A 16535-nucleotide genomic window follows, 5' to 3' on the forward strand; every position below is an offset into this window, starting at 1 on the left:
AACTACTGCACTTCCGTCACCTCTCTCCACCTTCCTCTGTCATCATCACCATTCTTCAGGGTTTAATTTTAAATCAAACCAACTTTTTCTAAGAGCTGACACACCATCGTCCATTGTAGAGTGTGACCCTCCCTCAGTACCACCCCTCCCACAGTGTGACCCTCTCTCGGTACCGCCCCTCCCACGGCGTGACCCTCCCTCAGTACCACCCCTCCCACAGTGTGACCCTCCCTCGGTACCACCTCCCACAGTGTGACCCTCTCTCGGTACCGCCCCTCCCACGGCATGACCCTCCCTCAATACCTCCCCTCCCACGGCGTGACCCTCCCTCGATACCGCCCCTCCCACGGTGTGCCCCTCCCTCGATACCTCCCCTCCCACAGTGTGACCCTCCCTCGGTACCTCCCCTCCCACTGTGTGACCCTCCCTCGGTACCGCCCCTCCCACGGCGTGACCCTCCCTCGGTACCGCCCCTCCCACGGCGTGACCCTCCCTCGGTACCGCCCCTCCCACGGCGTGACCCTCCCTCGGTACCGCCCCTCCCACGGCGTGACCCTCCCTCAGTACCACCCCTCCCATGGCGTGACTCTCCCTCGGTACCGCCGCTCCCACAGTGTGACCCTCCCTCGGTACCACCCCACCCTTCACGGCATGACCGTCCCTCAGTACCACCCCTCCCACAGTTTGACCCTCCCTCAGTACTGCCCCTCCCACAGTTTGACCCTCCCTCAGTACTGCCCCCCCCCCACAGTGTGACACTCTCTCAGTACCACCCATCCCACAGTTTGACCCTCTCTCAGTCAGGTGGGAATATATGTGTGTGGCATTTCAGCACTGGCAGGGTTCCATATTGCTAATTAACTTTAAACTATGTAGCTGGATTGTCTCCTGATACATCCTCAGCATGGGTGGCATTTACTTTGCTTTCTCCTGTCCCGGTAGATTTAAGCAGCTTTATATATCACACGTAATGGACTGGAGCCGGGACCAGCTGTCTTCCCAAGCACGGAAGTGCCTCAGCTGCTTTGGCAAGGGGGCAGTGGAGACTGGCAGAGAGATCTGGAAGTGCCTCAGCTCTGGGCAGTGTGGACTGTCAGCCCAGGCTGCTCCCACCTCACCTGCTCCGCAGGCAGCTTCTGCAGCTCTGTAAATCACTGTGGATCTACGAAGTTGCAGCCAAAGGCTCAAGGTATTGTTGAGGATCGCTACTACCCATCCCACAATCTCTTTGACCTACTAATATACAGGAAGGAGGTACAGGAGTATCAGGCTAGGATGACCAGTCTGGGTAACAGCTTCTCCCCTCAGGCTGTGAGACTAATGTAACCACTTAAGTCTTGTCACTAAGACAGCGAGCTCTTTACTATTTACCATTTTGAATTATATTTTATTAACATGTTTCTGGTCATTTTTTGGTTTATGCATTGTCTGATATATGTTTAGTCCAAAGGAATGTGGTTTCATTTGGTTGTATATACATACAATCAGAAGACAATAAACTTGAACTGTATTGCGAGCCAATGGAAATATTAATCAGCTGGGATATGGCTGAGATTAAACCCAGATTAGCTCTTTCTGTTTTCAAAGCAGCAGTGAGATGAGGAATTGTATTTTTAGCTGCTGGTCTGTTATTTGAGAAAAGCTGACGTCTGTATGTTTGAACAAACTTTTCCAATACAACACTCAGTACAAGTGGCTGTGAGAAAAACAGTCAAATGTCCCTCCATTAACTAGTAGATGCATCAGTCAGGCTCTTTACCCCTTCCTATCAGATTCACTGACCAGGGCTGGAAGGGGAAATGTTTACCTTTGGTGAACTGGATCACTATTGTTACATACACCAAGGCATGGTGAAAAGCTTCTCTTGCATTAGGGTTACAGCGAGGTAAAACAACAACAGAATGCAGAATAAAGTGTAGCAGCTACAGAGAAAATGCAGTGCAGATAGACAAAAAGGTGCAAGATCAGAAACAAGGACCAGAGCGCACAGTCTCAGACTAGTGGAATGTCTATTTAGAATAGAGATGAGGAGGAATTTCTTTAGCCAGAGTGGTGAATCTGTGGAATTCATTTACAGATGACTGTGGAGACCAAGTCATTTAGTGTATTTAAGGCAGAGGTTGATAAGATTCCTCATTAGTCAGGGCGTGGAAGATTACAGGCAGAAGGAGGCAGCAGGATTGAGAGGAAAATGGATCAGCCATGATCAAATGGTGGAGCAGACTTGATGGACCGAATGGCCGAATTCTGCTCCTATGTCCTATGGTCTTTATGTTTAACAAGGTAGATCGTGGGGTCAAGAGTCTATTTTATCGTAGTTGTGAACCATTCAATAGTCTAACACTGCTTCACTTACCCCAACACAACTGATTCCTAATCTAGGGGCTCACTCTAACTTGCAGTAAGTTTTCTCGATATTATTTATTATATTTTTCATGTATTTGCAGTTTGCTGTCTTTTGCACATTGGTTGTTTGCCTCTGTTGTGCTGTTTTCATTGTGTCTATTATGATGATTTACTATGAGTCTCAGGGTTCTATATGCACTTTGATAATAAACAGAGCACAGCAGGAGAACTAGGCCATTCAGCCCACGAGTCTGCTCCACCATCTGAGCATGGCTGATCCATTTTCCTCTCAACCGCATTCTCCTGCTTTCTCCCCTTAACCTTCAACACCCTGACCAATCAAGAACCTATCAACTTCTGCTTTAATGACTTGACAATGATTTGGCCTTCACAGATGTCCGTGGTAATGAATTCCACAAATTTGTCATCCTCTGGCTGAAGAAACTGCTCCACATCGCTGTTCGAAATGGGTGTTCCTCTATTTTGAGGCTGTGCCCTCTGGTCATAGGTCCTCCCACCATGGGAAACATCCTCTCCACAACCACTCTATCTGGGCAGTTCATTATTTGATCGGCTTTGATGAGATCTTCCTTCATTCTTCTAAACTCCAGCAAATACAGGCCCAGAACCATTAAATGCTTCTCATATGTTAACCCTTTCATTCCCAGAATCATTCTCATGAACCTCCTCGGGATCCTCTCTAATGCAGCACATCTTTCTTCGATAAGGGCCCAAAACTGCTCACAATACTCTGAGTGTGGTCTGACCAATGCCTTATAAAGCCTCAGCATAACATCCTTGTTTTTATATTCTAGTCCTCTCGAAATGAATGCTAACACTGCATTTGCCTTCCTCACCATGGAAGTTAACCTTCAGGGAACACTGCACAAAGATCAACATGGAAGTTAATCTTTAGGGAATCATGCACAAGGACTCCCAAGTCCCTTTGAACCTCAGATTTTTGAATTTTCTCCCCATTTAGAAGATAGTCAACTCCTTTATTCCTTCTACCAAAGTGCATGACCATACACTTCCCTACACTATATTCTACCTATCACTTGGATTCCTGAAGGCACATGATAAAATAGGTCAAAATCAGTATGCTTTCCTTAAGAGAAAATCTTGCCTGACAAATCTGATGGAATTTTTTCAGGAAATAAATTGGTCAATGTGGCGTACTTGGACTTTCAGAAGGACTCTGACAAGGTGCCACACAAGACTTCTTAACAAGTCAAGAGCTCATGGTATTACAAGAGAGATATTAGCATGGATAGAGCATTGGCTGATTGGCAGGAGGCAAAGAGTGGAAATAAAGAGAGCCTTTTCCTCCTGGCTTCCAGTGACTAGTAGTGTTCCACAGGGATCTGTTTTGGGAACCGCTTCTTTTTATATGTCAACGATTTGGGTGATGGAATTGATGGCTTTGTGGCTAAGTTTGTGGACTATACAAAGATAGGTGGAGAGGCAGGTAGTGCCAAGGAAGCGGGAAGGCTGCAGAAGGACTTAAGACAGATTAGGAGCATGGGCAAAGAAATGGCAGCTGAAGTATAGTGCTGGGAAGTGTATGGTCATTTTGGGAAGTTATGGTCATGCACTTTGGTAGAAAAAATAAAAACAGGATTCCCTAAAAGTTAATTTGCAGGTTGAGTCAGTGGTGAGGAAGGCAAATGCAATGGAAACATAGAAAACCTACAGCACAATACAGGCCCTTCGGCCCACAAAGTTGTGCCGAACATGTCCCTCCCTTAGAGATTACTAGGGTTACCCATAGCCCTCTATTTTTCTAAGCTCCATGTACCTATCCAGGGGTCTCTTAAAAGACCCTATCGTATCCGCCTCCACCACCGTTGCCGGCAGCCCATTCCACGCACTCACCACTCTCTGTGTAAAAAAAAAACTTACCCCTGACATCTCCTCTGTACCTGCTCCCAAGCACCTTAAACCTGTGCCCTCTTGTGGCAGCCATTTCAGCCCTGGGAAAAAGCCTCTGACTATCCACACGATCAATGCCTCTCATCATCTTATACACCTCTATCAGGTCACCTCTCATCCTCCGTCGCTCCAAGGAGAAAAGGCCGAGTTCACTCAACCTGTTTTCATAAGGCAATGTTAACATTCATTTCAAGAGGACTAAAATATAAAAGCAAGGACGTAATGTTGAAGCTTTATAAGACACTGGTGAGGCCTCACTTGGAGTACTGTGAGCAGTTTTGGGCCCCTTATCTTAGAAAGGATGTGCTGAAACTGGAGAGGGTTCAGAGGATGTTCATGAGATGATAGGGTTACCGATTGATGGCTCTGGGCCTGTGCTCACTGGCATTCAGAAGAATGAGGGGAGATCTAATTGAAATCTATTGAATGTTGAAAAGTCTCAATACAGTGGCTGTGCAGAGGGTGTTTCTTATGGTGGGGGAGTCTAAAACCAGAGAGCACAGCTTCAGAATACAGTGACATCCATTTAGAATGGAGATGAGGAGGAATTTCTTTAGCCAGAGAGTGGTGAATCTGTGGAATTCACCAGAAGGACTATACGTCATTACTGAAGCTTCTTTCCTGTAGCTATCACCTTCTCAACAGGACCCACTCAGGTGCATACCCGAACTGTCCCTGCCCAACATCAGTTCAATGCTCTTTCTGTGGTTCATATGATCATATCTATTTCAGTTTGATTATTTATGTTTGCACATGTGACTGTTCTGCTAATTGTTGATTGCTCATGGCCGTTTGCACTATTGTCCTGTAAACTGTTGGTTGCTATACTATTGCAAACATGAGGAAATCTGCAGATGCTGGAAATTCAAGCAACACACATCAAAGTTGCTGGTGAACGCAGCAGGCCAGGCAGCATCTCTAGGAAGAGGTACAGTCGACGTTTCGGGCTGAAACGTCGACTGTACCTCTTCCTAGAGATGCTGCCTGGCCTGCTGCGTTCACCAGCAACTTTGATGTACGTTGGTTGCCATACTATTGTCTGTTATGGTATTGTCCTGTGTTTTATGCTTGGCACTGAGCCACTATCATTTCTGGTTTGTTTCACATACTGGCAATAAAGTGATTCTCATTCAAGTCAAGCGACACACAAAATGCTGGAGAAACTCAGCAGGCCAGGCAGCATCTATGGAAGAGTGCAGTTGACGTTTCGGGCCAAGACCCTTTGATGGATCTTACAGTCAACGTTTTGTGCCAAGACCCTCCAGGAGGACTGGAGGTCAAGGCCCGATGTCTGCAAGTCTGAGCCAGGCACCACAAATTGAAGGCCCTGTTACTGTGAGTCGGAAAGTCTGGGGCAGGAGGCGGCCTGTCCAGGGGTGGGAAGACTGTCTATGTGAGTGGAGAGAAAAGGGGGTTGTGTTGTTTTGTTGCTGCAGTGTGTGTAATTCTGATGATCACCGTGTGCATGCTGTGTTGGCGCTGGAATGTACGGTGACACTGGTAGGCTGTAATGGTCAGCGAGGATGTAATGCTGAGGCTTTATAAGACACTGGTGAGGCCTCACTCAGAGTACTGTCAGCAGTATCAGGCCCCTTATCTAAGAAAAGGTGTGCTGGCATTGGAGACAGAATGAAAGGCTTATTGTATGAACAGCAGTTGATGGCTCTGGGCCTGTACTCACTGGAGCTTAGAAGAATGAGGTGGGGGTGGGGTGATCTCATTGACCACTGAAAATCCTCAATACAGTCGATGTGGAGATGATGTTTCCTGTAGTAGGGGAATCTCGGACCAGAGGGCACAAGAGGGATGTCCCTTTGAAACAGAGATGAAGAGGAATTTCTTTAGCCAGAGATTGGTATATCTGTAGAATTGATTGCCACAGATGGAAGTGGCTAGGTCATGGGATATATTTGAGGTGCAGGTTGATAGGTTCTTGATTACTCAGGGCATGAAAAGTTACGGGGAGAAGGCAGGAGATTGGGGCTGAGAGGGAAAGGGATCAGTCATGATGAAATGTCAGAGCAGACTCGATGGGCCGAATGGACAAATCCTATTCCAATGTCTTATGGCCTTAAGGTGAAGAAGCAGCTGATACACCACCCTCACAGAGCCTGGCCAGTACAGAGAGACGGCATGCAGTTAGAGCGAGTCAGGAGATGGCAGAGTGCTTTCCCTGACTCACACCCAGCCTGCACAGTCAGGCAGCATTTCACGTAACACTATCACGGTGCTCGCAAGCTGGGTCCAATTCACCGCTGTCTGTAAGGGGTTTGTACATTCTCCCTGTGACCGCATAGCTTCCCTCCAGGCACTCCAGTTTCCTCCCACATCCCGGTTAGTAGGTTACTTGGTTACATGGGTGTAGTTGGTTGGCACAGGCCTGTTCGGCTGTAAGAGCTTGTTACTGTGCTGTATCTCTATATAGTAGCCCACAAAATGCTGCAGGATCCCAGAGCAAAGGGAGGGATCTACAGAGGGATGAAGTGATCAGACAGATGAATGTCTGGATCATTCACCTGCTGACAGCAGTCCAGATGAAAGCTCTCAGCCTGAAATGTCCACTGTCTATCTCCCTACAGAGATGCTGCCTGACCAGCATCTCGGGTGCTGTTCTCACACCACTGTCAAGCAGCAAGAACAACAACCTGAGTCTCAGTCTGGACATGGCAAACGAGGTGACTGGTGAACTCTCGGAAGGCACAGGTCCACTCTCCATTGCACATCAATGGCTCTACCGTGGAGGGAGCGAAGAGCACACAGTTCCTTGGTGTGGACATAATGGATGATCTAACGTGTACCTCAATTTCTCATCTGTTAAGAGGGCACAGCAGCATCTACACTTTGAGGACAGTAAGGAGTGCAATTCCACAATTCTCACTGGCATTCTAACAACTTTCTATAGCAGCATCATCAAGAGCGTTATGTCTGTCTGATTCATTGTGTGGTACAGAAGCTGCAAGGCATCGGACTGCAAGACCCCACACAGGACAGTAAAACTGCCGAGAGGATCACAGGGGTCTCCTTTCCCTCATTTGTAACATTTACCGGGAATGTTGTACTGTATACAAAGGGTCTGAAGCATTATTGAGGATCCCTACTAACCATCCCACAAGTTCTTTAACCTTCTACAGTCAGAAAGGGGGTACAGGAGCATCAGGACTAGGACTGCCAGACTGGGTTACAGTTTCTTCCCTCAGGCTGGGAGACTAATGAATCACCAGCACGGTCTGGTCACTAGAACAGTGAGCTGTTCACTGGTTACTTGTGCTGTGCACTATACGCATTTTGAATTATATTTTATTAACTCATTTATGGTAATAGTTCGTTTTATGTGCTGCGTGTGATGTATGTTTCGTGGGCGCACCCTTGTCCAGAGGAACACTGTTTCGCTTGGTTGTATATATGTACACTCAGATGACAATAAACTTGAATTTGAACTTGAGAGTGAGCTGGGAGGTAACCACAAAAACCGTCACTCACACAGGGGAGGTAACCAGGAGGACCGTCACTCACACAGGGGAGGTAACCAGGAGGACCGTCACTCACACAGGGGAGGTAACCAGGAGGACCGTCACTCACACAGGGCAGGTAACCAGGAGGACCGTCACTCACACAGGGGAGGTAACCAGGAGGACCGTCACTCACACAGGGGAGGTAACCAGGAGGACCGTCACTTACACAGGGGAGGTAACCAGGAGGACCGTCACTTACACTGGGGTGGTAACCAGGAGGACCGTCACTTACACAGGTGTGGTAACCAGGAGGACCGTCACTTTTACAGGGGAGGTAACCAGGAGGACCGTCACTTACACAGGGGAGGTAACCAGGAGGACCGTCACTTACACAGGTGTGGTAACCAGGAGGACCGTCACTTTTACAGGGGAGGTAACCAGGAGGACCGTCACTTACACAGGGGAGGTAACCAGGAGGACCGTCACTTACACAGGGGTGGTAACCAAGAGGACCGTCACTTACACAGGGGAGGTAACCAGGAGGACCGTCACTTACACAGGTGTGGTAACCAGGAGGACCGTCACTTACACAGGGGAGGTAACCAGGAGGACCGTCACTTACACAGGGGTGGTAACCAGGAGGACCATCACTTACACAGGGGTGGTAACCAGGAGGACCGTCACTTACACAGGGGTGGTAACCAGGAGGACCGTCACTTACACAGGGGTGGCCCAAATAGAACAGTGTCCAGAGCCTTGAGCTGGAGCTTCTGCCGGTGGCTTCTGTCGTTCACTTTCAATAGAGAGCAGGCCAGGGTGAGGTTATTCACAGCCAACCTGTCAAATCAACATTAGACAGACATCAGAGGGATTACATTCCAACATGACCCCATTCAAACAAGTGTGCTAGGTTTTGGAGAGCAGCACAGAAGATACTCATGTTTCTGTAATGTTTTCCATGTAAAAGCATTTCGCAGTCTGTATAGTGGCAGTCCTGTGATCCACCCGAGAGGGCAAACAGCATCTCAGTTTAATACAAGAGATTCTGCAGACACTGGAAATCCAGAGCAACACACAGAAAATGCTGCAGGAGCTCATCAGGTCAAGCAGCATCTATGGAAATGAATAAACAGTTAACTTTTTGAGCTGAGAGTCTTCATCAGGACTGGAAAGGAAAGGGGAAACAGCCAAAGGAAAGGGGCACCAGGTGGAGGTGATGGGCTAGTGAGAAGAGAAGTCAGAGTGGGGAACTGAAGAAGAGGGGAAAAGATTCCCAGACGCTGGAAGAATCAGGTTGGAGGCTACCTGGACAAATATGAAGTGTTGCTCCTCCAACCACCTTATCTAGCTGTACTGCTCTGATGAAAGAATTTTTACATAGTCTGACGGAAAGTTATCAACATCAAACAGCTCAGCTTCCATATCACTTGCTGACTTGTTGACCATTTCCCGTATTTTATGTTATTTATCCCAGGAATGCTGTTTGTTTTCACCACAGCTTTCAGCTTACCCTCTGTTGAATCACAGTTGGTTTTTAAGTGGTTTGAATGAGTCTGTAATCATTTCATCTAGTGACACAGTGTGATTTATTGAGCTTTCTACAAAGCATGGCATTGACTGTCCCCGAGATGCGGTTTGCTTGTAACTCAACAGCAGGGGTTCAATCATTCCCTCTCTCACTGCTGCTGGTTTCAGATATATGTGACTGTCATCACCGCTGGTTCTCAGTCCAATTCACTGTATTCAAGCTTTTACCTGACGTATGAATCTCGCTTATAGTGAGACCTTGGCTCCAGGGATGAATGGAAGGTTGTAAACAATTCTGGGCACGGCGACACTGAAGGGTTTAACAGTTACCTCTGCAGTCTGGTGCTGTTAACGTTGCTGCATTCAGACCTGAAGGCATTTGCAAGGCCTTGCCCGGTACAAGTCTCTGTTTTTGGATCTGGTTTTAGGTCTAAATTTCATTGAAGGGGTGTGCTTCCTTAACCTTTCTCTGAGAGTCCTAACATTGGCCATCAGATTCCAATAACACAATACTGTCGGCAAGTGAATGACTTAAAAGGTAGACTCACTGAGTACTCACAGAGTTTTCTATTTTTGTTTTAGATTGCAGGATTTTAAAAACTTTCATTCCTCAGCTGCATTCGCTGCAGGGAAGATGAATGAGCTCCTGTCGCATTAAAAGAGATTAACAGAAGAGATTCTGCAGACACTTGAAATCCAGAGCAACACACACAGAATGCTGCAGGAACTCAGCAGGTCAAGGAGCATCTTTGGAAGTGAATAAACAGTCAATGTTTTGGGCTGAGACCCTTCTTTGGGGCTGGATAGGAAGAGGAAAAAAGCCAGAATAAGAAACACAAGAGATTCTGCAGATGCTGGAAATCCAGAGCAACACAAACAAAATGCTGGAGAAATTCAGCAAGTACGGCAGTGTCTATGGAAAGGAATAAACAGTCGATGTTTTGGGCTGAGACCCGTCCTCAGGAATGAAAAGGAAGGGGGAAGATTAGCTTTATTTGTCACATTTACACTGAAGTATTGAAATATACAGTGAAATGCACTGTCTACGTCAATGACCAACACAGTCCGAGGGCAGCCCCCAAGTGTTGCCGAGATTCCGGTGCCAACGTAACATGCTAACCCTCACCCTCACATCTTTAGAATATGGGAGGAAACTGGGGCACCTGCAGAAAACCCACACAGCCAGGGGGAGAAAGTAAAAAACCCCTCAGAGAAAGCAGCAGGAATTAACCCTGATTGCTGGTGCTATAGAACATTATGCTAATCACTACACTACTGTGCCACCAGCCATACCTCCTCAAAACTAAAGTCCTCCAACCCAGCCAACATCCTGGTGAATTGCCTCCAGCATTATTTATTTACTTAGTGAGACAGTGTGGAGTTGGCCCTCTTCCAGCCACACCAGCCCTGCAACCCTAACCTATTCATGGGACCATTCTACAATGACTATTTAACCTACTAACTGGTATGTTTTGGACTGCGGGAGGAAAGCCGAGCATTCCATGTGGAGGATGGACAGAAACTCTTTGGAGAACAGTGCCAGAACTGAGCTGTGAATTCTGGAATGCCCCGAGCCCGAGCTGTAATAGTGTCACACTAACCACTACACTACTGTGACACCCAACACTCACATCCACCCCACAGGACACTAACTGGAACTGCTCACAATAATCCGAGTGCTGCCCTATCAACCAACACACATCAAAGTTGCTGGTGAACGCAGCAGGCCAGGCAGCATCTCTAGGAAGAGGTGCAGTCGATGTTTCGGGCCGAGACCCTTCGTCAGGACTAACTGAAGGAAGAGTGAGTAAGAGATTTGAGAGGGGGGGGAATCCAAAATGATAGGAGAAGACAGGAGGGGGAGGGATGGAGCCAAGAGCTGGACAGGTGATTGGCAAAGGGGATATGAGAGGATCATGGGACAGGAGGTCCGGGAAGAAAGACAAGGGGAGGGGGACCCAGAGGATGGGCAAGGGGTATAGTCAGAGGGACAGAGGGAGAAAAAGGAGAGTGAAGGAAAGAATGCGTGTATAGAAATAAGTAACAGGTGGGGTACGAGGGGGAGGTGGGGCATTAGCGGAAATTAGAGAAGTCGATGTTCATGCCATCAGGTTGGAGACCTAATCAGTTCCCCTCTACCACCACTCTGCTCCGTCTAGCGGAATTAGTCCTTTGGCTCCTCCCACTTCCTCCAAACTAAAGGTGTAGCTATGGGCACCCGTATGGGTCCTAGCTATGCCTGCCTTTTTGTTGGGTTTGTGGAACAATCTATGTTCCGTGCCTATTCTGGTATCTGTCCCCCACTTTTCCTTCGCTACATCGACGACTGCATTGGTGCTGCTTCCTGCACGCATGCAGAACTCATTGACTTTATTAACTTTGCCTGCAACTTTCACCCTGCCCTCAAGTTTACCTGGTCCATTTCCGACACCTCCCTCCCCTTTCTAGATCTTTCTGTCTCTGTCTCTGGAGACAGCTTATCTACTGATGTCTACTATAAGCCTACTGACTCTCACAGCTATCTGGACTATTCCTCTTCTCACCCTGTCTCTTGCAAAAACGCCATCCCCTTCTCACAATTGCTCCGTCTCCGCCGCATCTGCTCTCAGGATGAGGCTTTTCATTCTAGGACGAGGGAGATGTCTTCCTTTTTTAAAGAAAGGGGCTTCCCTTCCTCCACTATCAACTCTGCTCTTAAACGCATCTCCCCCATTTCACGTACATCTGCTCTCACTCCATCCTCCCGCCACCCCACTAGGAATAGGGTTCCCCTGGTCCTCACCTACTACCCCACCAGCCTCCGGGTCCAACATATTATTCTCCGTAACTTCCGCCACCTCCAACGGGATCCCACCACTAAGCACATCTTTCCCTCCCCCACTCTCTCTGCATTCCGCAGGGACCGCTCTCTACGCAACTCCCTTGTCCATTCGTCCACCCCATCCCTCCCCACTGATCTCCCTCCTGGCACTTATCCGTGTAAGCGGAACAAGTGCTACACATGCCCTTACACTTCCTCCCTTACCACCATTCAGGGCCCCAAACAGTCCTTCCAGGTGAGGCAACACTTCACCTGTGAGTCGGCTGGGGTGATGTACTGCGTCTGGTGCTCCCGATGTGGCCTTTTATATATTGGCGAGACCCGACGCAGACTGGGAGACTGCTTTGCTGAACACCTACGCTCTGTCCGCCAGAGAAAGCAGGATCTCCCAGTGGCCACACATTTTAATTCCACATCCCATTCCCATTCTGACATGTCTATCCACGGCCTCCTCTAATGTAAAGATGAAGCCACACTCAGGTTGGAGGAACAACACCTTATATTCCGTCTGGGTAGCCTCCAACCTGATGGCATGAACATTGACTTCTCTAACTTCCGCTAATGCCCCACCTCCCCCTCGTACCCCATCTGTTACTTATTTTTATACACACATTCTTTCTCTCAGTCTCCTTTTTCTCCCTCTGTCCCTCTGAATTTACCCCTTGCCCATCCTCTGGGTTCCCCCCCTTGTCTTTCTTTCCGGACCTCCTGTCCCATGATCCTCTCGTATCCCTTTTGCCTATCACCTGTCCAGCTCTTGGCTCCATCCCTCCCCCTCCAACTTTCAAATCTCTTACTAACTCTTCCTTCAGTGAGTCCTGACGAAGGGTCTCGGCCTGAAACGTCGACTGTACCTCTTCCTAGAGATGCTGCCTGGCCTGCTGCGTTCACCAGCAACTTTTATGTGTGTCGCTTGAATTTCCAGCATCTGCAGGATTCCTGTTGTTTGCTGCCCTATCAATGTTTTGTTGAGCTGCAGCATGACATCCTAAATTTAACATTCTGTGCTCTGACCTCTGAAGACCACATGTTGCCCTTCACCACCTTATGCTATCGCTCTGAAAGAACAATAGGCTTTAACCCCTAAACACAAAATACTCTGCAGATGCTGGGGTCAAAGCAACACGCACAACATGCTGGAGGAACTCAGCAGGTCGGGCAGCATCCATGGAAATGAACAGTCAACGTTTCGGGCCGAAACCCTTCATCCTGACGAAGGTTCTTGGCCTGAAACGTAGACTTTAACCCCTGTCCCCAGACCCCTGTCACAAGTCCTTATGCCTACTTGACTTCACTAATACAGGTTGGGACACACCTGGACCAGTACATTTTGGCCCAATTAAGTGGCTGTCCTAATCGGCCGAAGTTTCATGGAAATAGTTAAAAAGGTATTAAAAAAGGCAAACTAGCATTTAACTGAGTAACAAATTATGCATTTAAATGAAGTACAGAACAAATTAGAACACTACCAATACTACTGCAGTACTAAAAAACTGTATTAGTTCGTAATAGTTCCCGAAGGAGGAACTCATCCCGTGTATGCTACCGTGTTCTTTTTATTGACTGTAAATGAACTAGTACAGATAATGGAGTGTCTTCGTACAATGCTTTCGATGACTGCATCCTCCAAATCTTCATTTTTATTGGAATATTCTAAATAATTGTTGATACCTTCTATTTCTTTGTAGTTCGGAGAAAGAATGAAGTCAATTCAGTTAGATCAGACTAAAATTCCACTGTGCTGCTTCAGGAATCCCAGACTGCTCTGTACTTACATAAATACTAAAAAGAAAAGTGATTGTAAGGTCGTTACTTTGGGTCAAGGCTCTCTATCAGGATTGTAAAGTGATAGGAAATATGGCCAGCAGCTCAATTTCATTAGGAGCTTGAGGAGATTTGGTATGTCACCAAAGACTAGCAAATTTTTACAGGTATACCATGGAGAGCATTCTGACTGGTTGCATCGTCGTCTGGTATGGAGGGGCCTCTGCAAAGGATCGGAAAAAGATGCAGAGGGTTGCAAACACAGCCAGCTCCATCATGGGCACTAGCCCGCCCAGCATCCAGGACATCTTTTAAAAGGGCTGAACCCATTATTAAGGACCCCCAGTCACCCAGGACATGCCCTCTTCTCATTGCTAATATCAATGAATACACACACTCAACATTTTAGGAACAGTTTCTTCTCCGAATGCCACCCCATTTCTGAATGGACAATGGACCCGTGAACACTACCTCAGTATTTTTGCTCTCTTTGTTTTCTTATATATGCGTGTGTGAAATTGGTATATTCAATTCTCATACCAATGGGTCATAAGCTACTCAAGCAGTACATGAGAGGTCCTTCCAGTTGACGTTTGGTCTCTTTGTAATAATGGAAAATGCCTCGGACAGAGAGGAGAGTGTCGGAGTGGGGAGGAGAGGTGCAATGTCATGCAGCCAGAAGCATGAGAAGGCCATTCCGGTGGCTCAATCAGCGTCAGGAGCAGGCCACAGTAACGAGGTTTCTCGCAGGTCAGCAACACTTGTGTAAATGTACAGAGGGGATAAGCGGAGCAACCAGTGGTGAGAATAGGAGTGTCAGGCTTTGGCTCAAAGGAGGCTTCACCCTGGAAGAGGCGTTGGCTCTGGATATGCTTCTGTTAAGGTTCCCTTTTCATTTTCCTCTTAAGGTACCTAGTAAATGGCCATCATGTGTTCTTCATGCTGGATGTTGGAGTCATGGGAGACCCAGAGTCTCCTGGGGAACTACATCTGCATGAAGTACATCCGGCTGCAGCTCCTTGAAGACCGTGTTAGGGATCTGGAGCAGCAGCTGGATGACCTTCGGCTTGTACAGGAGAGTGAGGAGATAATCGATCAGAGTTACAGGGAAGTAGTCACCCGGAAGTTGCAGGAGACGAGTAGCTGGGTGACAGTCAGGAGAAATGGAAATGGCCAGTTACAGCAGAGCATCCCTGTGGCTATCTCCTTCAAAAACAAGTATACCGCTTTGGATATTTTCGTGGGGGATGACCTCCCGGGACAACGCCACGGCAAACGGGTTACAGGCACTGACCATGGGTCCGTGGTGCAGAAGGGAAAGAGAGAGAAGAAGGGAACGGTAGTGATAGGGGACTCAGTAGTCAGGGGAACAGACAGGAGGTTCTGTGGGCATGAAAGGGTCACCCAGTTGGTATGTTGCCGCCCAGGTACCAGGGTCAGGGACGTCTCAGATCGCATCCACAGCATTTTCGAGAGGGAGGGAGAGCAGACAGATGTCTTGGTACATATTGGTACCAATGACATAGGAAGGAAAAGAAAAGAGGTCCTGAAAAGAGAGCTAAGTAGAAAGCTGAGAAACAGGTCTTCCAGGGTTGTAATTTCTGGATTGTTGCCTGTGGCAGGAGCCAGTGAGGGTAGAAACAGGATAATTTGGCAGATAAATGTGTGGCTGAGAAGCTGGTGCAGGGGGCAGGGCTTCAGGTTCTTGGATCATTGGGATCTCTTCTGGGGGAGGAGACGGGTTGCACCTGAACCTGAAACCAAGGGCGACCAATATTCTCACAGGCAGATTTGTTACAGCTGTTGAGGAGGGTTTAAACTAAATTGGCAGGGGTTTGGAAACCGGAGTAAAGGGACTCAGGAAAGAACAGATGGTAAAAAAGCAAAGATAGCGTGCCGTCAGATTGTCTGGAAGGGCAGGCAGATGATAGAACAAAATTGCAGCCAGCAGGGTGAGTATCAGTGTACTAGGGCAGCAGAATCAAAAAGGGTAGTAAATACAGTACTCAAGGTGCTGTATCTCAATGCAAGGAGTATAAGAAATAACTTGGATGATCTTGTTGCACGATTACAGATTGCCAGGTATGATGTCGTGGCCATCACTGAATCGTGGCTGAAGGATGGTTCTAGTTGGGAGCTGAATGTCCAAGATGACACACTATCTGAGGGATAAGAAGGCAGGCAGAGGGGGTGGTGTGGCTCTGCTGGTAAAGAATGGCATCAAATCAGTAGAAAGATGTGACAGAGGATCGGAAGATGTTGAATCCTTGCGGGATGAATTAAGAAACTGCAAGGGTAAAAGGACATATACAGGCCTCCCAACAGTGGCTGGGATGTGGACCACAGATTACAACGGGAAATAGAGAAGGTGAGTCAAAAGGGCAATGTTATGATAGTCATGGGCGATTTCAGCATGCAATTCAACTGGGGATATCAGGTTGGAAATGGATCTCAAGAGGGTGAGTCTATTGAATGCCTACGAGGTGGCTTTTTAGAGCAGTTTGTCATTGAGCCTCTAGGGGATCAGCTATACTGGATTGGGTGTTATGAGATGAGTTGGAGGCGAATAGGGAGCTTAAGGTAAAAGAACCCTTAGGAACCTAATTGAGTTCAACTTGAAATTTGATAGGGAGAAAGTAGAGTCTGACATAGCAGTATTCCAGTGGAGTAAAGGAAATTACAGTGGTATGAGA

General features: G+C 47.6%; 1 protein-coding gene across 2 annotated transcripts in view; it reads right to left on the bottom strand.

The window, feature by feature from the left end:
- The window catches only part of stim1b (stromal interaction molecule 1b), a 227240-nt gene that overhangs the window by 77720 nt on the left and 132985 nt on the right, over positions 1-16535 (bottom strand). For both annotated transcript variants that reach the window (XM_063054788.1, XM_063054787.1), the window contains exon 5: positions 8452-8567. In XM_063054788.1, the coding sequence (XP_062910858.1) occupies positions 8452-8567 (116 nt within the window). The remainder of the gene's footprint in view (positions 1-8451; positions 8568-16535) is intronic.

This window comes from Mobula hypostoma, chromosome 7 (assembly GCF_963921235.1).
Source record: "Mobula hypostoma chromosome 7, sMobHyp1.1, whole genome shotgun sequence".
Classification (NCBI taxonomy): domain Eukaryota; kingdom Metazoa; phylum Chordata; class Chondrichthyes; order Myliobatiformes; family Myliobatidae; genus Mobula; species Mobula hypostoma.